This window comes from Saccoglossus kowalevskii, chromosome 3 (assembly GCF_978046115.1).
Source record: "Saccoglossus kowalevskii chromosome 3, keSacKowa6.1, whole genome shotgun sequence".
Lineage (NCBI taxonomy): Eukaryota > Metazoa > Hemichordata > Enteropneusta > Harrimaniidae > Saccoglossus > Saccoglossus kowalevskii.
Window position 1 is genome coordinate 42325712 of NC_140643.1, and position 27207 is coordinate 42352918.

Consider the following 27207-nt stretch of genomic DNA (forward strand, 5'->3'; position numbering starts at 1 on the left):
ACAGTGACAAATCAGCTTGGTGCCATTCCCCCCACACAGTGACAAATCAGCTTGGTGCCACTCCCCCAACACAGTGACAAATCAGCTTGGTGCCATTCCCTCACACAGTGACAAATCAGCTTGGTGCCATTCCCCCCACACAGTGACACATCAGCTTGGTGCCATTCCCCCCGCAGTGACAAATCAGCTTGGTACCACTCCTCCCCACACAGTGACAAATCAGCTTGGTGCCATTCCCCACATAGTGACAAATCAGCTTGGTGCCATTCCCCACATAGTGACAAATCAGCTTGGTGCCATTCCCCACACAGTAACAAATCAGCTTGGTGCCACTCCTCCCCACACAGTGACAAATCAGCTTGGTGCCATTCCCCACATAGTGACAAATCAGCTTGGTGCCACTCCCCCACACAGTGACAAATCAGCTTGGTGCCATTCCCCCCGCACAGTAACAAATCAGCTTGGTGCCACTCCCCCCCACACACACAGTGACAAATCAGCTTGGTGCCACTTCCCCACACAGTGACAAATCAGCTTGGTGCCATTCCCCCACACAGTGACAAATCAGCTTGGTGCCACTTCCCCACATAGTGACAAATCAGCTTGGTGCCACTCTCCCACACAGTGACAAATCAGCTTGGTGCCATTTCCCCCACACAGTGACAAATCAGCTTGGTGCCATTCCCCCACACAGTGACAAATCAGCTTGGTGCCATTCCCCCACACAGTGACAAATCAGCTTGGTGTCACTCCCCCCACACAGTGACAAATCAGCTTGGTGCCATTCCCCCACACAGTGACAAATCAGCTTGGTGCCATTACCCCACACAGTAACAAATCAGCTTGGTGCCATTCCCCCACACAGTGACAAATCAGCTTGGTGCCATTCCCCCACACAGTGACAAATCAGCTTGATGCCACTCCCCCCCCCACACACACAGTGACAAATCAGCTTGGTGCCACTTCCCCCACACAGTGACAAATCAGCTTGGTGCCACTCCCCCACACAGTGACAAATCAGCTTGGTGCCATTCCCCACACAGTGACAAATCAGCTTGGTGCCACTCCCCAACACAGTGACAAATCAGCTTGGTGCCATTCCCCCACACAGTGACAAATCAGCTTGGTGCCATTCCCCCACACGGTAACAACTCAGCTTGGTGCCACTCCCCCACACTGTGACAAATCAGCTTGGTGACACACCCCCACACAGTGACAAATCAGCTTGGTGCCACTCCCCCACACAGTGACAAATCAGCTTCGTGCCACTTCCCCCCCCACAGTGACAAATCAGCTTGGTGCCACTTCCCCACACAGTGACAAATCAGCTTGGTGCCATTCCCCCCACACAGTGACAAATCAGCTTGGTGCCATTCCCCCACACAGTGACAAATCAGCTTGGTGCCATTCCACCCACACAGTAACAAATCAGCTTGGTGCCACTCCCCCACACAGTGACAAATCAGCTTGGTGCCACACCCCCACACAGTGACAAATCAGCTTGGTGCCACTCCCCCACACAGTGACAAATCAGCTTGGTGCCACACCCCCACACAGTTACAAATTAGCTTGGTGCCACTCCCCCCCACACACACACAGTGACAAATCAGCTTGGTGCCATTCCCCCACACAGTAACAAATCAGCTTGGTGCCATTCCCCCACACAGTGACAAATCAGCTTGGTGCCACTTCCCCCCACACAGTGACAAATCAGCTTGGTGCCACTTCCCCACACAGTGACAAATCAGCTTGGTGCCATTCCCCCACACAGTGACAAATCAGCTTGGTGCCATTCCCCCACACAGTGACAAATCAGCTTGGTGCCATTCCACCCACACAGTAACAAATCAGCTTGGTGCCACTCCCCCACACAGTGACAAATCAGCTTGGTGCCACACCCCCACACAGTGACAAATCAGCTTGGTGCCACTCCCCCCACACAGTGACAAATCATCTTGGTGCCACACCCCCACACAGTGACAAATCAGCTTGGTGCCACTCTCCCCCCCCCCACACACAGTGACAAATCAGCTTGGTGCCATTCCCCCACACAGTAACAAATCAGCTTGGTGCCATTCCCCCACACAGTGACAAATCAGCTTGGTGCCATTCCCCCACACAGTGACAAATCAGCTTTGTGCCATTCCCCACACAGTGACAAATCAGCTTGGTGCCACTCCCCAACACAGTGACAAATCAGCTTGGTGCCATTCCCCCACACAGTGACAAATCAGCTTGGTGCCACTCCCCCACACAGTGACAAATGAGCTTGGTGCCACACCCCCACACAGTGACAAATCAGCTTGGTGCCACTTCCCCCCACACAGTGACAAATCAGCTTGGTGCCACTCCCCCACACAGTGACAAATCAGCTTGGTGCCATTCCCCCACACAGTGACAAATCAGCTTGGTGCCATTCCCCCACACAGTGACAAATCAGCTTGGTGCCATTCCACCCACACAGTAACAAATCAGCTTGGTGCCACTCCCCCACACAGTGACAAATCAGCTTGGTGCCACACCCCCACACAGTGACAAATCAGCTTGGTGCCACTCCCCCCACACAGTGACAAATCAGCTTGGTGCCACACCCCCACACAGTGACAAATCAGCTTGGTGCCACTCCCCCCCCCCACACACACAGTGACAAATCAGCTTGGTGCCATTCCCCCACACAGTAACAAATCAGCTTGGTGCCATTCCCCCACACAGTGACAAATCAGCTTGGTGCCATTCCCCCACACAGTGACAAATCAGCTTTGTGCCATTCCCCACACAGTGACAAATCAGCTTGGTGCCACTCCCCAACACAGTGACAAATCAGCTTGGTGCCATTCCCCCACACAGTGACAAATCAGCTTGGTGCCATTCCCCCACACAGTGACAAATCAGCTTGGTGCCATTCCCCCACACGGTAACAACTCAGCTTGGTGCCACTCCCCCACACAGTGACAAATCAGCTTGGTGACACCCCCCCACACAGTGACAAATCAGCTTGGTGCCACTCCCCCACACAGTGACAAATGAGCTTGGTGCCACACCCCCACACAGTGACAAATCAGCTTGGTGCCACTTCCCCCCACACAGTGACAAATCAGCTTGGTGCCACTTCCCCACACAGTGACAAATCAGCTTGGTGCCATTCCCCCACACAGTGACAAATCAGCTTGGTGCCATTCCCCCACACAGTGACAAATCAGCTTGGTGCCATTCCACCCACACAGTAACAAATCAGCTTGGTGCCACTCCCCCACACAGTGACAAATCAGCTTGGTGCCACACCCCCACACAGTGACAAATCACCTTGGTGCCACTCCCCCCACACAGTGACAAATCAGCTTGGTGCCACACCCCCACACAGTGACAAATCAGCTTGGTGCCACTCCCCAACACAGTGACAAATCAGCTTGGTGCCGCCGCCCCCCCCCACAGTAACAAATCAGCTTGGTGCCACTCCCCACACACAGTGACAAATCAGCTTGGTGCCCCCCCCGCACAGTGACAAATCAGCTTGGTGCCCCCCCACACACACAGTGACAAATCAGCTTGGTGCCACTTCCCCACACAGTGACAAATCAGCTTGGTGCCATTCCCCCACACAGTGACAAATCAGCTTGGTGCCATTCCCCCACACAGTGACAAATCAGCTTGGTGCCATTCCCCCCCACACAGTGACAAATCAGCTTGGTGCCACACCCCCACACAGTGACAAATCAGCTTGGTGCCACTCTCCCCCCCCCACAGTGACAAATCAGTTTGGTGCCACTTCCCCCACACAGTGACAAATCAGCTTGGTGTCATTCCCCCACACAGTGACAAATCAGCTTGGTGCCATTCCCCCACACAGTGACAAATTAGCTTGGTGCCATCCCCCCCCACAGTATCAAATCAGCTTGGTGCCACTCCCCCCCACAGTGACAAATCAGTTTGGTGCCACTTCCCCCGCACAGTGACAAATCAGCTTGGTGCCACTCCCCCCCACACACACACAGTGAAAAATCAGCTTGGTGCCACTTCCCCCACACAGTGACAAATCAGCTTGGTGCCATTCCCCACACAGTAACAAATCAGCTTGGTGCCATTCCCCCACAGTGACAAATTAGCTTGGTGCCATCCCCCCCCACAGTAACAAATCAGCTTGGTGCCACTCCTCCCCCCAAGTGACAAATCAGTTTGGTGCCACTTCCCCCACACAGTGACAAATCAGCTTGGTGCCACTCCCCCCCACACACACAGTGACAAATCAGCTTGGTGCCACTTCCCCACACAGTGACAAATCAGCTTGGTGCCATTCCCCCACACAGTGACAAATCAGCTTCGTGCCATTCCCCCACACAGTGACAAATTAGCTTGGTGCCATTCCCCCCACACAGTAACAAATAAGCTTGGTGCCTCTCCCCCGCACAGTGACAAATCAGCTTGGTGCCACACCCCCCACACAGTGACAAACCAGCTTGGTGCCACTCCCCCCACAGTGACAAATCAGCTTGGTGCCACTTCCCCCACACAGTGACAAATCAGCTTGGTGCCATTCCCCCACACAGTGACAAATCAGCTTGGTGCCACTTCCCCACACAGTGACAAATCAGCTTGGTGCCATTCCCCACACAGTGACAAATCAGCTTGGTGCCACTCCCTCACACAGTAACAAATCAGCTTGGTGCCACCCCCCCACACAGTGACAAATCAGCTTGGTGCCACTCCCCCACACAGTAACAAATCAGCTTGGTGCCACTCCCCCACACACAGTGACAAATCAGCTTGGTGCCACTCCCCCACACACAGTGACAAATCAGCTTGGTGCCACTCCCCCACACAGTAACAAAGCAGCTTGGTGCCATTCCCCCACACAGTGACAAATCAGCTTGGTGTAACTCCCACACAGTAACAAATCAGCTTGGTGCCACTCCCCCACACACAGTGACAAATCAGCTTGGTGCCACTCCCCCCCACACAGTGACAAATCAGCTTGGTGTCACTCCCCCACACAGTAACAAAGCAGCTTGGTGCCATTCCCCACACAGTGACAAATCAGCTTGGTGCCACTCCCCACACAGTGACAAATCAGCTTGGTGCCATTCCCCCACACAGTAACAAATCAGCTTGGTGCCACTCCCTCACACAGTGACAAATCAGCTTTGTGCCACTCCCTCACATAGTGACAAATCAGCTTGGTGCCACACCCCCACACAGTGACAAATCAGCTTGGTGCCATTCCCCACATAGTAACAAATCAGCTTGGTGCCATTCCCCCACACAGTGACAAATCAGCTTGGTGCCACTCCCCCTCACACAGTGACAAAGCAGCTTGGTGCCATTCCCCACACACAGTGACAAATCAGCTTGGTGCCACTCCCCCACATACAGTGACAAATCTGCTTGGTGCCATTCCCCCACACAGTGACAAATCAGCTTGGTGCCACTCCTCACACACAGTGACAAACCAACTTTGTGCCACTCCCCCACATACAGTGACAAATCAGCTTGGTGCCATTCCCCCACACAGTGACAAATCAGCTTAGTGCCACTCCCCCGCACAGTGACAAATCAGCTTGGTGCCATTCCCCCACACAGTGACAAATCAGCTTGGTGCCACTCCCCCACACAGTGACAAACCAGCTTGGTGTCACTCCCTCACACAGTAACAAATCAGCTTGGTGCCACTCCCCCCACACAGTGACAAATCAGCTTGGTGCCACTCCCCAACACAGTGACAAATCAGCTTGGTGCCACACCCCCACACAGTGACAAATCAGCTTGGTGCCATCCCCCCCACACAGTGACAAATCAGCTTGGTGCCATTCCCCAACACAGTGACAAATCAGCTTGGTGCCATTCCCCCACACAGTAACAAATCAGCTTGGTGCCACTCTCTCACACAGTAACAAATCAGCTTGGTGCCACTCCCCCCACACAGTGACAAATCAGCTTGGTGCCATTCCCCCACACAGTGACAAATCAGCTTGGTGCCATTCCCCCACACAGTGACAAATCAGCTTGGTGCCATTCCCCCACACAGTGACAAATCAGCTTGGTGCCACTCCTCACACACAGTGACAAATCAACTTTGTGCCACTCCCCCACATACAGTGACAAATCAGCTTGGTGCCATTCCCCCACACAGTGACAAATCAGCTTGGTGCCACTCCCCCGCACAGTGACAAATCAGCTTGGTGCCATTCCCCCACACAGTGACAAATCAGCTTGGTGCCACTCCCCCACACAGTGACAAACCAGCTTGGTGTCACTCCCTCACACAGTAACAAATCAGCTTGGTGCCACTCCCCCCACACAGTGACAAATCAGCTTGGTGCCACTCCCCAACACAGTGACAAATCAGCTTGGTGCCACACCCCCACACAATGACAAATCAACTTGGTGCCATTCCCCCCACACAGTGACAAATCAGCTTGGTGCCATTCCCCAACACAGTAACAAATAAGCTTGGTGCCATTTCCCCCCACACAGTAACAAATCAGCTTGGTGTCCCTCCCATACACAGTGGCAAATCAGCCTGGTGCCACACCCCCACACAGTGACAAATCAGCTTGGTGCCATTCCCCACATAGTAACAAATCAGCTTGGTGCCACTCCCTCACACAGTGACAAATCAGCTTGGTGCCATTCCCCCACACAGTAACAAATCAGCTTGGTGTCACTCCCTCACACAGTGACAAATCAGCTTGGTGCCACTCCCCCCACACAGTGACAAATCAGCTTGGTGCCATTTCCCCACAGAGTGACAAATCAGCTTGGTGTCACTCCCTCACACAGTGACAAATCAGCTTGGTGCCACTCTCTCACACAGTAACAAATCAGCTTGGTGCCACTCCCCCCACACAGTGACAAATCAGCTTGGTGCCATTCCCCCACACAGTGACAAATCAGCTTGGTGCCACTTCCCCACACAGTAACAAATCAGCATGGTGCCACTCCCTCACACAGTGACAAATCAGCTTGGTGCCATTCCCCCACACAGTAACAAATCAGCTTGGTGCCACTCTCTCACACAGTAACAAATCAGCTTGGTGCCACTCCCCCCACACAGTGACAAATCAGCTTGGTGCCATTCCCCCACACAGTGACAAATCAGCTTGGTGCCATTCCCCCACACAGTGACAAATCAGCTTGGTGCCATTCCCCCACACAGTGACAAATCAGCTTGGTGCCACTCCCCACACACAGTGACAAATCAGCTTGGTGCCATTCCCCCGCACAGTGACAAATCAGCTTGGTGCCACTCCCCCACACAGTGACAAATCAGCTTGGTGCCACTCCCCCACATAGTGACAAATCAGCTTGGTGCCATTCCCCCACACAGTGACAAATCAGCTTGGTGCCATTCCCCCACACAGTGACAAATCAGCTTGGTGCCATTCCCCCACACAGTGACAAATCAGCTTTGTGCCATTCCCCCACACCGTGACAAATCAGCTTGGTGCCACTCCCCCACACAGTGACAAATCAGCTTGGTGCCATTCCCCCACACAGTGACAAATCAGCTTGGTGCCATTCCCCCACACAGTGACAAATCAGCTTGGTGCCATTCCCCCACACAGTAACAAATCAGCTTGGTGCCATTCCCCCACACAGTAACAAATCAGCTTGGTGCCATTCCCCCACACAGTAACAATACAGCTTGGTGCCACTCCTCTACACAGTAACAATCAGCTTGGTGCCACGCCCCCACACAGTGACAAATCAGCTTGGCCCCATTCCCCACATAGTAACAAATCAGCTTGGTGCCACTCCCTCACACAGTGACAAATGAGCTTGGTGCCATTCCCCCACACAGTAACAAATCAGCTTAGTGCCATTCCCCCACACAGTAACAAAGCAGCTTGGTGCCATTCCCCCACACAGTGACAAATCAGCTTGGTGCCATTCCCCCACACAGTAACAAATCAGCTTGGTGTCACTCCCTCACACAGTAACAAATCAGCTTGGTGCCACTCCCTCACACAGTGACAAATCAGCTTGGTGCCATTCCCCCCACACAGTGACAAATCAGCTTGGTGCCATTCCCCCACACAGTGACAAATCAGCTTGGTGCCATTCCCCACACAGTAACAAATCAGCTTGGTGCCACTCCCTCACACAGTGACAAATCAGCTTGGTGCCATTCCCCCACACAGTAACAAATCAGCTTGGTGCCACTCCCTCACACAGTAACAAATCAGCTTGGTGCCACTCCCTCACACAGTGACAAATCAGCTTGGTGCCATTCCCCCACACAGTGACAAATCAGCTTGGTGCCATTCCCCCACACAGTGACAAATCAGCTTGGTGCCATTCCCCACACAGTGACAAATCAGCTTGGTGCCATTCCCACACACAGTGACAAATCTGCTTGGTGCCACTCCCCCACACAGTAACAAAGCAGCTTGGTGCCATTCCCCCACACAGTGACAAATCAGCTTGGTGTAACTCCCCCACACAGTAACAAATCAGCTTGGTGCCACTCCCCCACACACAGTGACAAATCAGCTTGGTGCCACTCCCCCCCCCACACAGTGACAAATCAGCTTGGTGCCACTCCCCCACACAGTAACAAAGCAGCTTGGTGCCATTCCCCACACAGTGACAAATCAGCTTGGTGCCACTCCCCACACAGTGACAAATCAGCTTGGTGCCATTCCCCCACACAGTAACAAATCAGCTTGGTGCCACTCCCTCACACAGTGACAAATCAGCTTTGTGCCACTCCCTCACATAGTGACAAATCAGCTTGGTGCCACACCCCCACACAGTGACAAATCAGCTTGGTGCCATTCCCCACATAGTAACAAATCAGCTTGGTGCCACTCCCTCACACAGTGACAAATCAGCTTGGTGCCATTCCCCCACACAGTAACAAATCAGCTTGGTGTCACTCCCTCACACAGTGACAAATCAGCTTGGTGCCACTCCCCCCACACAGTGACAAATCAGCTTGGTGCCATTTCCCCACAGAGTGACAAATCAGCTTGGTGTCACTCCCTCACACAGTGACAAATCAGCTTGGTGCCACTCTCTCACACAGTAACAAATCAGCTTGGTGCCACTCCCCCCACACAGTGACAAATCAGCTTGGTGCCATTCCCCCACACAGTGACAAATCAGCTTGGTGCCACTTCCCCACACAGTAACAAATCAGCATGGTGCCACTCCCTCACACAGTGACAAATCAGCTTGGTGCCATTCCCCCACACAGTAACAAATCAGCTTGGTGCCACTCTCTCACACAGTAACAAATCAGCTTGGTGCCACTCCCCCCACACAGTGACAAATCAGCTTGGTGCCATTCCCCCACACAGTGACAAATCAGCTTGGTGCCATTCCCCCACACAGTGACAAATCAGCTTGGTGCCATTCCCCCACACAGTGACAAATCAGCTTGGTGCCACTCCCCACACACAGTGACAAATCAGCTTGGTGCCATTCCCCCGCACAGTGACAAATCAGCTTGGTGCCACTCCCCCACACAGTGACAAATCAGCTTGGTGCCACTCCCCCACATAGTGACAAATCAGCTTGGTGCCATTCCCCCACACAGTGACAAATCAGCTTGGTGCCATTCCCCCACACAGTGACAAATCAGCTTGGTGCCATTCCCCCACACAGTGACAAATCAGCTTTGTGCCATTCCCCCACACCGTGACAAATCAGCTTGGTGCCACTCCCCCACACAGTGACAAATCAGCTTGGTGCCATTCCCCCACACAGTGACAAATCAGCTTGGTGCCATTCCCCCACACAGTGACAAATCAGCTTGGTGCCATTCCCCCACACAGTAACAAATCAGCTTGGTGCCATTCCCCCACACAGTAACAAATCAGCTTGGTGCCATTCCCCCACACAGTAACAATACAGCTTGGTGCCACTCCTCTACACAGTAACAATCAGCTTGGTGCCACGCCCCCACACAGTGACAAATCAGCTTGGCCCCATTCCCCACATAGTAACAAATCAGCTTGGTGTCACTCCCTCACACAGTGACAAATGAGCTTGGTGCCATTCCCCCACACAGTAACAAATCAGCTTAGTGCCATTCCCCCACACAGTAACAAAGCAGCTTGGTGCCATTCCCCCACACAGTGACAAATCAGCTTGGTGCCATTCCCCCACACAGTAACAAATCAGCTTGGTGTCACTCCCTCACACAGTAACAAATCAGCTTGGTGCCACTCCCTCACACAGTGACAAATCAGCTTGGTGCCATTCCCCCCACACAGTGACAAATCAGCTTGGTGCCATTCCCCCACACAGTGACAAATCAGCTTGGTGCCATTCCCCACACAGTAACAAATCAGCTTGGTGCCACTCCCTCACACAGTGACAAATCAGCTTGGTGCCATTCCCCCACACAGTAACAAATCAGCTTGGTGCCACTCCCTCACACAGTAACAAATCAGCTTGGTGCCACTCCCTCACACAGTGACAAATCAGCTTGGTGCCATTCCCCCACACAGTGACAAATCAGCTTGGTGCCATTCCCCCACACAGTGACAAATCAGCTTGGTGCCATTCCCCACACAGTGACAAATCAGCTTGGTGCCATTCCCACACACAGTGACAAATCTGCTTGGTGCCACTCCCCCACACAGTAACAAAGCAGCTTGGTGCCATTCCCCCACACAGTGACAAATCAGCTTGGTGTAACTCCCCCACACAGTAACAAATCAGCTTGGTGCCACTCCCCCACACACAGTGACAAATCAGCTTGGTGCCACTCCCCCCCCCACACAGTGACAAATCAGCTTGGTGCCACTCCCCCACACAGTAACAAAGCAGCTTGGTGCCATTCCCCACACAGTGACAAATCAGCTTGGTGCCACTCCCCACACAGTGACAAATCAGCTTGGTGCCATTCCCCCACACAGTAACAAATCAGCTTGGTGCCACTCCCTCACACAGTGACAAATCAGCTTTGTGCCACTCCCTCACATAGTGACAAATCAGCTTGGTGCCACACCCCCACACAGTGACAAATCAGCTTGGTGCCATTCCCCACATAGTAACAAATCAGCTTGGTGCCACTCCCTCACACAGTGACAAATCAGCTTGGTGCCATTCCCCCACACAGTAACAAATCAGCTTGGTGTCACTCCCTCACACAGTGACAAATCAGCTTGGTGCCACTCCCCCCACACAGTGACAAATCAGCTTGGTGCCATTTCCCCACAGAGTGACAAATCAGCTTGGTGTCACTCCCTCACACAGTGACAAATCAGCTTGGTGCCACTCTCTCACACAGTAACAAATCAGCTTGGTGCCACTCCCCCCACACAGTGACAAATCAGCTTGGTGCCATTCCCCCACACAGTGACAAATCAGCTTGGTGCCACTTCCCCGCACAGTAACAAATCAGCATGGTGCCACTCCCTCACACAGTGACAAATCAGCTTGGTGCCATTCCCCCACACAGTAACAAATCAGCTTGGTGCCACTCTCTCACACAGTAACAAATCAGCTTGGTGCCACTCCCCCCACACAGTGACAAATCAGCTTGGTGCCATTCCCCCACACAGTGACAAATCAGCTTGGTGCCATTCCCCCACACAGTGACAAATCAGCTTGGTGCCATTCCCCCACACAGTGACAAATCAGCTTGGTGCCACTCCCCACACACAGTGACAAATCAGCTTGGTGCCATTCCCCCGCACAGTGACAAATCAGCTTGGTGCCACTCCCCCACACAGTGACAAATCTGCTTGGTGCCACTCCCCCACATAGTAACAAATCAGCTTGGTGCCATTCCCCCACACAGTGACAAATCAGCTTGGTGCCATTCCCCCACACAGTGACAAATCAGCTTGGTGCCATTCCCCCACACAGTGACAAATCAGCTTTGTGCCATTCCCCCACACCGTGACAAATCAGCTTGGTGCCATTCCCCCACACAGTGACAGACCAGCTTGGTACCCCCCCCACACAGTGACAAATCAGCTTGGTGTCACTCCCCCACAGTGACAAATCAGCTTGGTGCCACCACCCCAAAACTGTGACAAATCATCTTGGTGCCATTCCCCACACAATGACAAATCAGCTTGGTGACACTCCCCCACAGTGACAAATCAGCTTGGTGACACTCCCCCACACAGTGACACAATATACATACACCAGCTGTACTCACAAACATGGTTATGTTTTTCAGAATATGTTTTTCCCCCCACAGTGGCAAATCAGCTTGGTGCCATTCCCCCACAGTGACAAATCAGCTTGGTGCCATTCTCCACACAATGACAAATCAGCTTGGTGACACTCCCCCACACAGTGACACAATATACATACACAAGCTGTACTCACAAACATGGTTATGTTTTTCAGAATATGTTTTTCCCCCCACAGTGGCAAATCAGCTTGGTGCCATTCCCCCACAGTGACAAATCAGCTTGGTGCCATTCCCCACACAATGACAAATCAGCTTGGTGACACTCCCCCACACAGTGGCACAATATACATACACTAGCTGTACTCACAAACATGGTTATGTTTTTCAGAATATGTTTTTCCCCCCACAGTGGCAAATCAGCTTGGTGCCATTCCCCCACAGTGACAAATCAGCTTGGTGCCATTCTCCACACAATGACAAATCAGCTTGGTGACACTCCCCCACACAGTGACACAATATACATACACTAGCTGTACTCACAAACATGGTTATGTTTTTCAGAATATGTTTTTCCCCCACAGTGGCAAATCAGCTTGGTGCCATTCCCCCACAGTAGCAAATCAGCTTGGTGCCATTCCCCACACAATGACAAATCAGCTTGGTGACACTCCCCCACAGTGACAAATCAGCTTGGTGACACTCCCCCACACAGTGACACAATATACATACACTAGCTGTACTCACAAACATGGTTATATTTTTCATTTCATGAGAGTGCATACCACGCTTTATTGGAACAATATAATGATGACTGCAGACAGTCTAGCCCTGGTCTGAATCAAATTGTGAGCTTATTTGGTGGACCAGTGAATTCCGTAAAGAACAGTCACATCATTAAGACTGGTATGATACATGACAGGCATTACTGGAGTCGTCGACCAATGACAGAGCAAATGATACAGTATGCTGCGAATGATGTCAGTGCGTTGGTGCCGACAGTCTATGAAAAAATGAACAGGTACAATATTTGTGATCATTAATATATTTATTTATAAATATTCACAGCTGACAAAATAATAAATTTGGCCAAGTTATTATCTGTGACTCAATTCAAAAAGGCCATCATGTGTTTTGGTCAGTATAAATATACTTGTACAAAGTAGCACTGTATTGTCGTGTGTTCTTTACAGTGAAAAATAAGAATGCGATGAAGGAGTTCGTTTTCGAGACCAGGGCCTGCATGTCCACATCCATACATACCCAATCAGTTTTGTACTTCAATAAAAATTACTGTCCATCTACCAGTATCATCATCTGGTTTTCAATCTGTTGTTTCACAAAGTTTTCTAATGTCAGTGTGCTTTTAACTTCTAGGGCAATTAATCCTGAATGGCGATCTTTGTTTAATAAACTATGTCAAGATAATTCTAGATGGTATCTGACGCGGAAGTAGTGGCCTACATCACCCGGTACAAGTGCTTACAGGAAGTAAAACACCTATTCTTTTCAAATAAAGCCAACCTCACTCACAATGGATTCAGTTGTACGGACATATTTAGTTTTCTGTCTGCCTATTGATGATGGAATTCAGAGATCAAGGTTACTGCATGCATGCACACATGTGAAAAGAGCTTTATATCATAAAGTTTATATAAAACTATCAATTGTGGGATTGCTCGGCAACCAGAAGGGGAGAGAATGTCAATGTATTTATTGCAAAGTTCATGTATAAACATTTATTGGCTTATGTGATTTGCAGCCGAAATACAGGTTAATTTGGGAAGGTAATTTTAAAACTTTGCTTGAAGCTAGCTAGCTTATGTTATGTCACGTATCCAGAAAAGGTGAATATTAGACTAGATGTAAATAGTACTAGTATATGAAACCTGAAATATTTTTTTTTTTTTTACTCGTTATACGATGTTTGAGATTACCATAGGTAACACAGAATATTGAGGATTTATTTTTAGATTTTGAGTTGTATTTTCGTGTGCATCAACAACACTCAACTCGATCTCGGTGCAGTCATGTAGTAGTAGTCCAGAGTTTTAAATCCGGTTTGGTCCCCGAAGACGAGGGTGGCCAGATTCACCTTAAACTAGTGGCAATCGCTCTTACCCCCTCCCTCCACTTTGCACGATTTAAAGCATCCCTCATCCTCATCCCAACCTTCCCACTCTCCTCCTCCACTTGCATCTTCCACGTCTTCTTTGGCCTTCCCCTTCCCCTTCTTAATACATGCCCATCCTCCCTCCTCAGCACATGCCCATACCAACGTACCCCATTTGCCTTCGCCAACCGATCTACCGCTTCCTTCAAACCCAACATCTGCATCAAGTCCTCAGTTAACTTTCTGTCCATCAACTTCACCCCACACATCACTCTCACCATCGATCTCTCCGTCCTCCTTAAAATACCCAGCTCATTTTCACTCAAACACCATGTCTCGCTCCCATACAGCAATGCTGATCTCACACAACTCTTATAAACTATTCCTTTCATCTCCAAGGGAAATCTCTTCCCATATAGTAGCTCTCCACATTCCCTTAACTTCACCCAAGCAAACCTTGCTCTAGCTGTCACAGCCGCCTCACACCCACCACCCACACTTACCTTGTCCCCCAGGTATGTAAACTCCTTCACTGACTCAACCTCATCACACAACTTTCCTTCCTGTTCCACCACTCTTCCAACTCCATTCTTACATCTTCCACACGCAAAATCCCTTGCCAATCTTTGGGTCACCCTATTTATCTTTGCACATCTCCCATGTATCCACTTCCCACATTTCACACACCGCACTGAATTTGCCTTTACCCTCTTTCCACACATGCCACATGGGTCAACCTTACTCACCAAGGCTTTCTCCTCCGTCCCACTCACCATCACTTTTGTCTTTCCCAGATTTACCTTCAAACCCTTACTCTCAAATGCTTTTTTTTCCATTTCACAAACTTCTCCCTCAATCCCTCCATTGTGTCATCCATCAAGACCAAGTCATCAGCATACAACATCTCTCTCATCAGCCCTTCTCTTGCGCTCTCTGTAACTACCTCAATGACAACTACAAATATCAATGGTGATAGTACAGAGCCTTGATGCACACCCACCTTCACCTCAAACTCCTCTGACAACTCCGATCCTACTCTACCTCTTGTCTTTGCTCCTTCATACAAACTCATCACTGCTCTTACCATTGCCTCTGGTATACCTCTCTTCCGCATTGCCCACTCCATCACCTTCCTCGGGACTCTATCAAAGGCCTTCTCCAAATCCACAAAACACATATACAGTTTCTTCCCTTTTGCACGATATTCCTCTTGCATCCTCCTCAGAATAAACACTGCATCAATTGTTCCTTTCCCTGGCATAAAACCAAACTGCATCTCATCCACTTCCACTAATTTCCGGATTCTATTCACTATCACCCTCTCCACAATTTTCATTGCATGCTCTAATAGTTTCACACCCCTATACGCACCACAACTCTTTGCATCCCCTTTTCCTTTAAAAATTGGTACTACCACACTCACCTCCCACTCCTCAGGCATTCCTCTTCCATCTAACACTCTCTGGCATAACTCCATTATCACACCAATCCCCATGTCTTCACTTGCAAAAATCATCTCCGCGCTCACTTCCGAGGGTCCAGCAGCCTTTCCAGTTTTCATGTCTCTGATTGCCTTCACTACTTCTTCTCGACTCACTCTTTCAACTGGCCCTTCCACCAGATCAGCCTCCACATCCTGATCCCACTTATTCTCCTCATTCATGATTTTTTCCATATGTTCTTTCCAGACTTTACTTCTATCTCTCTCACTAAAATTCAACTTGCCATCGCTTCCTCTCATACATCTTCCCCCTGTAACATCTCTTCCATCCCCTTTCATTGCCTTCACTATCTTATACACCTTGTTTGGATTCTCCTTAAGCTCACTCAGCACCTTCTCATTTTCCTCCCTCATGGCCTTTGCCACCACTTTCTTTGCTTGTTTCTTCAATCTCTTATACCTAACCTTATTCTCTTCAGTACCACTTTTTCGCATTTATGTTGCATTCATGTTGCCTGCATTTACGCACACCACCTAAAATTCTGTAAGAGAGTCTTGGGTGTCCATAGAATGTCTTCTAACAGTGCTTGTCGTGGTGAGTTAGGTCGGTATTCTATCATGGTTGACGTTTGTAGTTTGTTGATGAAATTTTATCAAAGACTTTATTGTCAACAAACTAATAATATTATCTTTAATGCTGCCTTTGTAGAAAATAGTTTTGAGTCAAAATGATCCCTGGGTTAGTATTATTGATGAATTATCGGAAATTACTCAGTTTTGTTCTACTGGCCTTGAAACTAAAAATTTCAATGTTCTTTTCAAAGAAAGAATAAGGAAAGTGTACCAAAATAAGTGGCAGAAATATATACAGGGCAATAAAAATTAGACTTATACAAAAAATTAAGAATGATAAACATGCTTTTGAAAAAGTATTTAGATGACATTACAAATAAAAACACAGGATTGCTCTGACAAGGTTTAGAGTATCGGCACATTTCTTACCAGTTGAATCGGAGAGACATTCAGAGATTGAAAGAGAAGAAAGACTATGTAAATTCCATGATTGTAATAAAATTGGAGATGAAAAACCTCTATTTCATTGTCAATATACGATTTTTGTCTGCAAGCTGTCTAACTGTTGGAACCATAGAGATAGGCAAGCGTATCCGATTTCTACTCTCAGTTATTCTAATTTGTTATATTATTTTCCATATCAGTGGAAAAAAACGTGCATCTATCTCGTCTACTAAAAAGTTTTGGTGGATTTTAAATCAGGTTCAGAATACATTTTAAGATTGATTGGAAGAAAATAAAAATCGCCATTAATGTCAATTGGTACATGATCACTATAACCCCATTTAATTAGGTAGAAATAACATATCCAACCATAGATCGTTTAACATTAGTCGTGGAGGGACATTTACAACTTTTACAAATAACATTTTCATTAATAACTATTCAGTATTGAAATTATAAATCAAACCTATCACCAAATAATATTATACATCTACTAATAGTTTTAAAGAACAATAATACGACAGACACCATGGCCTCTTCCTGACGTTTGTGGGAATGGAAGTTATTTTCATGAGTGATGTGGTGTCCTGTGACCGTATATTCACTTCCACACCCCCCACACACGCCAGGACAAGTTCATGGTGGTATGTTATTATTACATACTGTGAAATGATTTATTTTCACTGGGTTTTCATTTCGCTGATTTACTATTTCAGGCATATTCAGTGGGTTTTAAATTCACGGTTTCATCATTTAGATAATGTGTTTTATGCTAAATTTTACATGTTCACTGTGTTTTAATTTAGTGCATTTTCCAGTCAGCGAAATAATGGTATATCTCTATTATGGAAAAAACAATGGGTACCAGCACTATCCCTCCAATACCTCTAATATAGTATAGAATGGTCACTAATGCAGTACCAACAAGGGTGTCTCCATTGTTGACTAGCTTGGCCACCATTGGTGCACCTCCATTATGAAAAACAGTGGTCACCAGCGCTTCCCCTCTAATATAGAATAAAATGGTCACTAATTCTGCAGCAACATGGGTGTCTCCATTGTTGACTAGCTTGGCCACCATTGGTGCACCTCCATTATGGAAAACAATGGTCACCAGTGCTTCTCCTCCAATATAGAATAAAATGCTCACCAATTCTGCACCAACATGGCTTTCTCCATTATTGGCTAGCTTGGCTACCACTGGTGCACCCCATTATGGAAAACAATGGTCACCAGTGCTTTCCCTCCAATATAGAATAAAATGCTCACCAATGCTGCACCAACATGCCTGTCTGAATCATTAAGCTTGAGTAGTGCCCCTTCATTGTGGAATAAAATGGCCATCATTACTCCCCCTCCATTATGGAATAGGATGGTTATCAAGGCCTCTGTTTATTATTATGTATTAAAATGCTCACCAATACTGCACCAACATGGCTGTCTGAATCATTAAACTTGGTCACCAATGGAATAGAATGGTCACCAAGGCCTCTGTCTATCATTATAGAATAAAATGGTTACCAATGCTGCACCAACATGCCTGTCTGAATCATTAAGCTTGAGTAGTGCCCCTTCATTGTGGAATAAAATGGCCATCATTACTCCCCTTCCATTATGGACTAGGATGGTTATCAAGGCCTCTGTTTATTATTATGTATTAAAATGCTCACCAATGCTGCACCAACATGGCTGTCTGAATCATTAAACTTGGTCACCAATGGAATAGAATGGTCACCAAGGCCCCTGTTTTTATAGAATAAAATGGTTACCAATGCTGCACCAACATAGGTGTTGCCATTAGACACTAGATTGGTCACCAATTAATGGTGCACCAACAATACTTAAACAGATGTAACTTTTGGACATTTCTTGAGACATAAATCTTCGTGCATATACTAACATCATTATCAGAATGAATGATACCTTCTTGCCAAGGTGATCTGCAAACATTGTTTCATTTCAATGACGGATTTTCATGCTTCAACTGCTCACCATACCATAACATACTGTGTATGCCTGTACGTCATGGTTCACCATACGGACACATCAATTTGATCAATTTGTATTAACGAGTTGTGCAATATCTAGTAATATAATTATTACTCAAGATGGAAGGGTGGTTAGGGTAACTTTTCAGCTGTGTAAACCCCACAAGTCCGAACAATGAACACACCTGACTCACAGTCTTGTGGGGTTGCCTTAATGCTTAATATCATTCATGACCATATTGTGTTCACTAATATGGATAGTATATTTCATGTGCTAAAATTATTTTTTAAATTGGTTTGCATGATGTTGAGGAAACAACTTGACATAGTCAGATAATCACACTGACCATCGAAGTGTAGCTATAAATAATGATGTTAAGCTGATTGTTGACTGGGATAATGCTAATCTTATGAACGGAATGTTTATTTCAAATTTTATCAATACTCAAGGCAAAAAACAAATAAATATAATAAATAAAATATTCTATTCTACACTAAATTCAAACTAAGCAAGAGTTCTGTATTTCCTAATGTCCATATGCACTTATTAATCCACACTCTGGGTTTTGTGAAGGTTATTCATGTGAAACTGTCAAAATGAACAAACTATGAATAATGGTGAACTAAATGGAATTATTTTTATTTACTTCAAGAAACCTTTGGCTGTAATATGAAGTACTTAAAAAATTACAAATGTAGTAAAGCACCAAGGGACAATTTCAGAACCCCTGCTGATATCCACAATATCTATAGGAGTTTCCTTGATCTTCAGGTCTAATAGAATCAAACTTGTAAGTTGAGTGATTATATATTGACTCCAGTCATTATGGAGATGTTATTGATTGGGGAATTAAATATCAACAATATTTATATAAAAGAAATTGAACAAGTGTAGCTTTCAACAAATGTGGGTACATTAGGCATGACATAAAAAACTAAATTGAAATGAATTCAAAAATACTATAAATACAACATGAGGAATAAATTTTGGACAAATGAAGTCCACAAATTTTATATTAGTATCAGCGTGGAGGTAAAAAAAGAACCTCCATGGTATTAGTATAAGCACATGTTTTCACCCCAAACTGCATAGTTTTATAACTAATTCCACAGCGCCTACAGATATGTACTACCGGTAATATGAGTAGTTCTTAGGATTAGTATCTGTCATACAGCTTATTGATTTTTTTAGTAACAAGAGCAAGAATTTATTGTCGTGGGAAAATCGCTGCTATTTTGATTATTGCATTATTTTGATATACTATCAAGATTGGCTCAGTGAACCTAGATGAATAATTAATATTGTTGAAACATTTGAACAAATTTACATTTAATTTTATAGTCAGCTTTCATTGTAATACTGAGCAAATATCATCATCTGCTGATCAGTTTATTTTACAAAACAATGCAGTTGGATATTATAAACATGATTATTTGCTTTACCTTACTTAGTCTTTACCTTGCAAAGCCGGTTCGAGTCACGCACGCAGTACGTATTTACTATAATTAGACATAGTCTTTACCTTGCAAACTATGAGTTTAAATATTATTTCTCAGTACTTATTCACTGTTAAAATGCTGTACCATTACTTTCACCATCCTACTGCAGCCAGATCTGAAGGCCTTTGCCGCATTCTGGCCATGCTGTGTGGCGCGTATCGCGTGGACGGGTTTCACGTTCTCTGCACGTAATAAGCTCGGTTATTAAGCATCCTTTTTTGGGGATGCCTGGTGGCCGAGGGGAAGACGTGTAGTGGCGTGAAGCTAGGCGATTAGGTGCCGTACGCGAGCGCCGGTTCGAGTCACGCACGCAGTACGTATTTACTATAATTAGACATAGTCTTTACCTTGCCGTTTATTCGGTGTTATTTGCTTACTTTGATTATTTGCTTAGATTGACTTTTTAAATTCAAAAACTTCCAGGTCAATTCAATATATACTAGGAACAAAAATACAGCCTGTCGGCTGAGATAGCAACTGAAGATATCATTAGAAAATGAACAATATGTATAAGTATGCATAGCAATTGGACTGTTTTCAACAAGAATTCAAAAATATCACTTTTTACCAAAAAAGACAAAAATAATCATTAAAATTAGATAATTGAAGATATCACGAAATGAACAAATCTGAGAGAGATCTACCTGTAGTACCTATATATATAATAGCAAAGCAATTATACTTATGTTTTTTTTAACAAGAAGTCGAAAATATCACTTTTTACCAAAAATGCAAAAAATATTCACCAAAATTAGAGAATTGAAGATATCATCACGAAATGAACAAATCTGAGAGAGGTCCACATGTAGTACCTATATATGTAATATCAAAGCAATTGGACTTTTTGTTTTTAACAATAAGTCGAAAATATCACTTTTTACCAAAAATGACAAAAATATTCACCAAAATTAGAGAATTGAAGATATCATCACGAAATGAACAAATCTGAGAGAGGTCTACATGTAGTACCTATATATGTAATATCAAAGCAATTGGACTTTTTGTTTTCAACAATAAGTCGAAAATATCACTTTTTACCAAAAATGACAAAAATATTCACAAAAATTATAGAATTGAAGATATCATCACGAAGTGAACAAATCAGGCTTGTCGTTTTCAAGAAGAAGTCAAAAAAGTGAAACATTGACACGGATGACGATGGACGACGACAGACAATCACTCATATGATAAGCTCCGCTCTACAAAGTCGACGGCAGAGCTAAAAAAAAAAGCGAGGACTCACGCCGGCACATTCGTAACCTGACACACTGAACTTGTACACACACACACTGAGCCTACGTGCTAAGTATAAAGAACATGTCTACAGTTTATCAAATAGCGACTGATCGATAGTATATACTTCATTCTACTACACAAATAAATGACAAGATCACGTCCTTTCTATTTTGTGTTGAATATTGAATCGCCACGAGATCAGTGATTTTTGAGATCACGGCAAGTAAGGTTCTTGTGTTCAGTACGTTCGTTGACCAGTTTCTAAATCAGTCTGAAAAATTGACATTAAAATGTACCTTTGGAAAGCATTTTGATAAACAAAGCGCTATTCCATACATAGGGCTAACGTTGTTGTATAGATTCTATAAAGTCACCATGTTTTGTCAGCCCCTGACCCTGATGCAAACAGCTTATCTTAAAGTGATTTTCACAAAATCAAAAAAATATAGAATCAAAGAAAGTTTAGAAAGAACTCCTGTGTGCTGAGAGTATTAGAGACACAGTAAAAATTAATTCAAAATTGCTTGTACTTGAGATATTGATGAAAAAGCTGAAAACTAATTATGCAAATCAGAAAATTAAAAATGAACAGATTTGAGTGTAAAACTAATAAGGTCTGCCCAATGTAACAGACCATCTATATACCAAGTTTCATTGAAATGTGATCAGAACCAAAAAATTATGAATTATTATGCTAATTAGGGAATTAATATGAACAGACCAAAACTGATCAAATTTGTACATTGTCCTAAAGCATATATGTACAAAGTTTCATTGAAATGTGATGATTAGTACTTGAGATATACGTGAAAATCCGAAAATTAACTAATTATGCAAATTAGGTGATTAATATGTATTGATAGCGATCTAAAAACTTCCAGGTCTGTGCAGTGTCCTGTGACATCTAGGTACCAAGTTTCATTGAAATGTGGTGATTAGTAGTTGAGATATCAGCGGAAAAGCCGAAAATTTACTTATCATTATACAAATAAGGTAATTAATATGCAAAGATTTTCACCCAAAACTAATTAAAACCTGGCATTAGTCCAGAGCATCTATGAACCAAGTTTCATCAAAATCCAATCAGTGGTTCTTTAGATATCAGTGGAACAGTTGTCATGAATTTGTTTTCGCGTATCTGTTGACCGACTTAGTTAGCTGATTATTAGCGAATTGCTGTGTTATGTCTGTCATTGTTTAGGCCTATTTGGAGTTTTGGACGGAACTTGGCTCAGTGATTTGGAACTAATTACGAGATAACCGTCGCTATTCAGACTACTCATTCTGACAGTTGGTATTCATAGTTATTAATGTAGTGAACGATTAATCAAAAGATATGACGTGTTCAATACTTAGTGTGATTGGCTTTATGATTGAAGGTTACGCCCTAGAGTCTTTTTACTGCTTTGTAATTGGTTAGAGTTTTGAAAATGAATAAAGAGAGTTTGAGTTGGTCTTGGCAAGTACTCCTCGAAAGACGCAGTCCTGGAGAGTCTGAGGGCAGTCCTGGAGAGCCTTGGGGCGAGCCTTGACGCAGTCTAAAGTCCAGTCTTGGGCTAGTCTTGGGTCAGCCTTGCGATAGTATTGGGGATTTTTCCCCAGGGCGCCGTGTCTTATAGAGTGCTCGAAAGACCGACTAAGACGAGAGTTGAAACGTATTTCGATGTGTGTGTCTTATTTGACTGTAAAGTATAAGTGACTTCCCCGATCCCGTACCTCAAGGGGACGTGACATAGAGCCGAGACGAGATTCCCCCCTGACAAGTGTGGAGAACCCCAGAGAGAAAAGAATTTTCCCCCTGATGCAGTCATGGAACAGCTAAAAACTAGCTAATTATCATGCAAATTAGGTAATTAATATGTATGGATTTCTACTAAAACCTAATCAAATCTGCGCATTGGCACAGAGCATCTATGCACAAAGTTTCATCAAAAAACGATGTATGGTTCTTGAGACAGACGGACACACACACACACACACACAGACAAACTAACTGCAAAGACTCCCATTGTATGCTTCGCAAGTCAATTTTGAATATAATTATAGGCAATAGGTTATTTTCCAGTGAACAAATTTAATCAACAAGTGGACATTTGTTTCCTACAGTTGCTGGTATCCTCTGGCGGATCCAGAAATTCGGGAAATGTATTTACGTGGCCAAAAGTGGGTTGGGTTTGTCATTTTTTTTATGGACTGAAGGGTGTGTTCCCCCTAAATCCGAATTTACAGCAATGCCATGCGATGTACTTAAAAATACGACCCCAAGTATTAATCGTGTGCAATAATTTAATAACATGTGAGGCTCCTACAAACTAGATTCGTTAATTGACAAATATTTTGGTTATTAACGTGAATATAAAGATGACGATCAACATTAAAATTTGAAACAAAAATACTCAGTACAATGATACAACTCTTCACCCAACAGAGTTCACATGTGATAGTATAGTGTTACTACATTTATGTTAGATTTATTTATTTATTATTGTGAAAATACAATAACTCTGACAAACTGATTTGTGCAGTGATTTTGTTTTATATCAACAAGAACTAATACTGTAGAATACTTTATTTTCGCTATTTTCGCTGAAAGGATGATTCTGTGAAAATAAAATCCAGCGAATATACATTTTTCCTATATTTTACATTACTCTCATCAAAAATCAGTGAAAATAAATTCCAATCAAAACGACCAAAAGCCTTTTTGAGCGAAAATTAATTTTAGCGAAAATAAAGTATTTCACAGTATTTGTCTAACAATATTAGAAAGTTCACCTTCATTATACTCATTATAAGTACTTCTGTAATTCACATTCACGGGTTTCTCTGCTTTATTTATAACTCCAACATTTTTGTTGTTAGAAGATGTTCAAGCAAATTCATGATTTCATTATTTAAAAACTGCATACAGAATACTATAATAATGTTTTTCGAAATATAACCTGATTGCAGCCTTATGTGTGGGATGAGGTGACGTGGGATGATGAAAATTGCTAACGAGACCCACAATTCAGAGTTGGTGACGGGATTCATAAACAGAGGTCAAAAAACTAGTAAATCTAGAATAATGCCCTTATATGTCTATATTTAGAAATTGAGATATAGCCTTTTACAAAATAATATGTATATTTATAAGACGCTTTCAAGTTCAAGTTCTGCCTAGCGTTTGGATTCCACCAAAAAAGTGAACTTAGTGTTTTGATCCTTTCCATCCAACGTTTTGGCTAATGTTTTGATTCCCACTAACTACGGTTATACAGGTAAACATTCAACATATGACTGTTTGTGTAGATTCCTATTATTTTGCAATATACATATATGTGAATATGAGCTGGTACTTATTTATGAGATAAACTCTTTATAAATAGCATAATCGATGTTGGAATATGTAAACAACAAACGTAAAAAAGATTGATACAGATACCAGATGAAATGTATATACCCTTTAAAAGTCTAAATAACTTAAAAAATAGTAAAACCGTTAAATATGACAGTGATTTTTAAAATAATAGAATTAATGAGACTATGGAGATGAAAAATAATAAAGAGAATAATAAAAAACTAAAGAAATACCATAAGTAAAGTAAAAGGCTCAGTAAAGAAATTAAACAAGTCTTCCGACGAAGACAGAATAATTAATTAAAAAATTAAACTAATCAAGTATGGCCTGAAACCAATCACTGCTGTTTTTAATAATGTTTTAAGATCAGGAACATTATTGTACCAATACACAAAAAGAGATCAAGATTAGACCCAAACAATTCCCAGGGAGTGGCTTTTTCCATGCTTCGATAAGCGATTCACTACCACACTAAATAATACAATAATGAAACATTTAGAGAAAACATAATTTATACTCTCCTTATCAATTCCGTTTCCATAGAAATATATGAACGATTGTTTATTTATCCTCAAACCAAGTATATTAACTCAGAATACTCAATAAATTCAAAACGTAAAAAAATGTATGCAAGCTTCGTAGACTATGAAGCATTCGATAGCATGCAGATGACGTCTTAATCTTATCACAGACCAAGGAAGGTATGCAGTGCAGTATCGATGCACTGGCAAAATATAGCAATTCTTAGAAACTATCAGTAAGCCTAAATAAAACTAAATTAATGGTATTCAGTGAAAGAAATAGGAAACCAGTGTTTTATGAGGGAAATTATATTGCCACAATAGATAGTTTTAGTTACTGGGGTATTGTTTTCACACCGAAAAATTCAAAACTGCATCCAATACTTTAAAAGAGAAAGATATGAAAGCAACGTTTTCACTAAAGAAGAAATTAAACAAGCAATTAGATTTTCGAAAAACAATAAATCAACTGCAGAAGACCAAATCTGTAATAAGATGCTAAAATGCGGTGAACATCAAACCTATTAAGAATAATATTGAACTATATTTACGATGCAAATATCTTCCCACATGCATGGAGTATAAGTTTAATAATACTCATACATAGAGGAGGATCCAAATTAAATCCCTCAAACTACAGGGGAATAGCAATTTCCAGTTGCCTTGGCAAACTGTTTACAAGTATCTTAAATACAAGGCTAACCACTTTCATTGAGAAAAATAACATTTTATCACACAAACAGTTTGGTTTCAGAAACGGTTTTCCCACAATTGACAACCTATTGTAAACAATTATCGAAAAAATACCTCAACCACAATCAGCATAAAAAACACCTCAACCACAATCAGCATAAAAAGACAGTGAATGAATCAAAAAATGAAACAAAAGCAAACAAACAAAATTTATGCCTGAAAAAGGCTTTTGATAGTGTTTGGCATGATGGTATATCCTGGAAATTATTAAAGAATAGGGTGACAGGTAAAATGTATCAAATTATTAAAAGTATGTACAGTAATATAAAATAAAAATAAAAGATGGACTAATCAATAAATTTAATTCAACACTGGGCATCAAGCAAAGGTGTAATCTGAGCCTTCATTCTTTAACATTTTTATTAATGACATAACTTGAATAAATGTCTATGTTTGCAGATGATATCCAAAAGAGGTCTTTAGAATGCCCTTGATAATGTCTCAAAATACACAAAGAAATGGAAACTCGCTGTGAACACAGAAAAAACAAAAATTATGATTTTTAATAAAAATAATAACTATGACAATGATTTATTCTTTTTTGAGGGGAATCAGATTAACATTGTGAGAAATTATAATTATTTAGGTGTTATTCTCAGCCCTAATGGAAAATTTAAAGCTGCTATAAAACATCTGAAATACAAAGGAATGAAAGCATTATTCTTTTTGAAAGCCAAATTATGTCATAATGAAAGCCTCAGTCCCTCACTATTGTTATCATTGTTTGATAAACTAATGAGACCAATTCTTATATATGGACCCTATTATTAAGGAAGATTTCCTAATTAACAAGACCCCCCCCCCTCCCCGCTCATAGAAACTGCATACAGTTGGTTATAGTTCCTGGGCTCCCTGTGGCTACCAGATATTGATAATAATGAGCTAAAATCATCACAAATGTAACGGATATATGATAAAATAAAAATTGTATTTATAAAGCACTGAATTAACTCAATTAATTATGACAACAGACAAAACACTAATACAAAAACAAACTGAGGACATACAAACAATTTAAAACAAATAATACTTAATTAAGCTAAAAAATAAAGAACTGAAAAGTTCTCTAACTAAATTCAGACTGAGCAATCACAGTTATGAAATTTAAAGAGGAAGACAAAACAGAATCAAAAGTAGTGACAGAATCTGAAAATTGTGTAACAAAAATGATATTAAACAATATTTTCACAATATTAGCTTCCAGAAT

General features: G+C 43.5%; 2 protein-coding genes across 2 annotated transcripts in view; one reads left to right on the top strand and one right to left on the bottom strand.

Moving 5' to 3' along the window:
- LOC144353322 (piRNA biogenesis protein EXD1-like) overlaps positions 1–13630 on the top strand; it is a 38881-nt gene extending 25251 nt beyond the window's left edge. Inside the window, exons 4-5 of the mRNA XM_085497513.1 lie at positions 12868–13112; positions 13469–13630. Of these exons, the coding sequence (XP_085353639.1) occupies positions 12868–13112; positions 13469–13547 (324 nt within the window). The 3' untranslated portion in view covers positions 13548–13630. The remainder of the gene's footprint in view (positions 1–12867; positions 13113–13468) is intronic.
- Positions 13631–14182: 552 nt separating this feature from the next.
- On the bottom strand, positions 14183–14980 carry LOC146747993 (uncharacterized). Its single transcript, XM_085497514.1, has one exon. It carries the CDS (start codon positions 14978–14980, stop codon positions 14183–14185), a length of 798 nt encoding a protein of 265 aa, XP_085353640.1.
- Positions 14981–27207: the final 12227 nt, after the last annotated feature.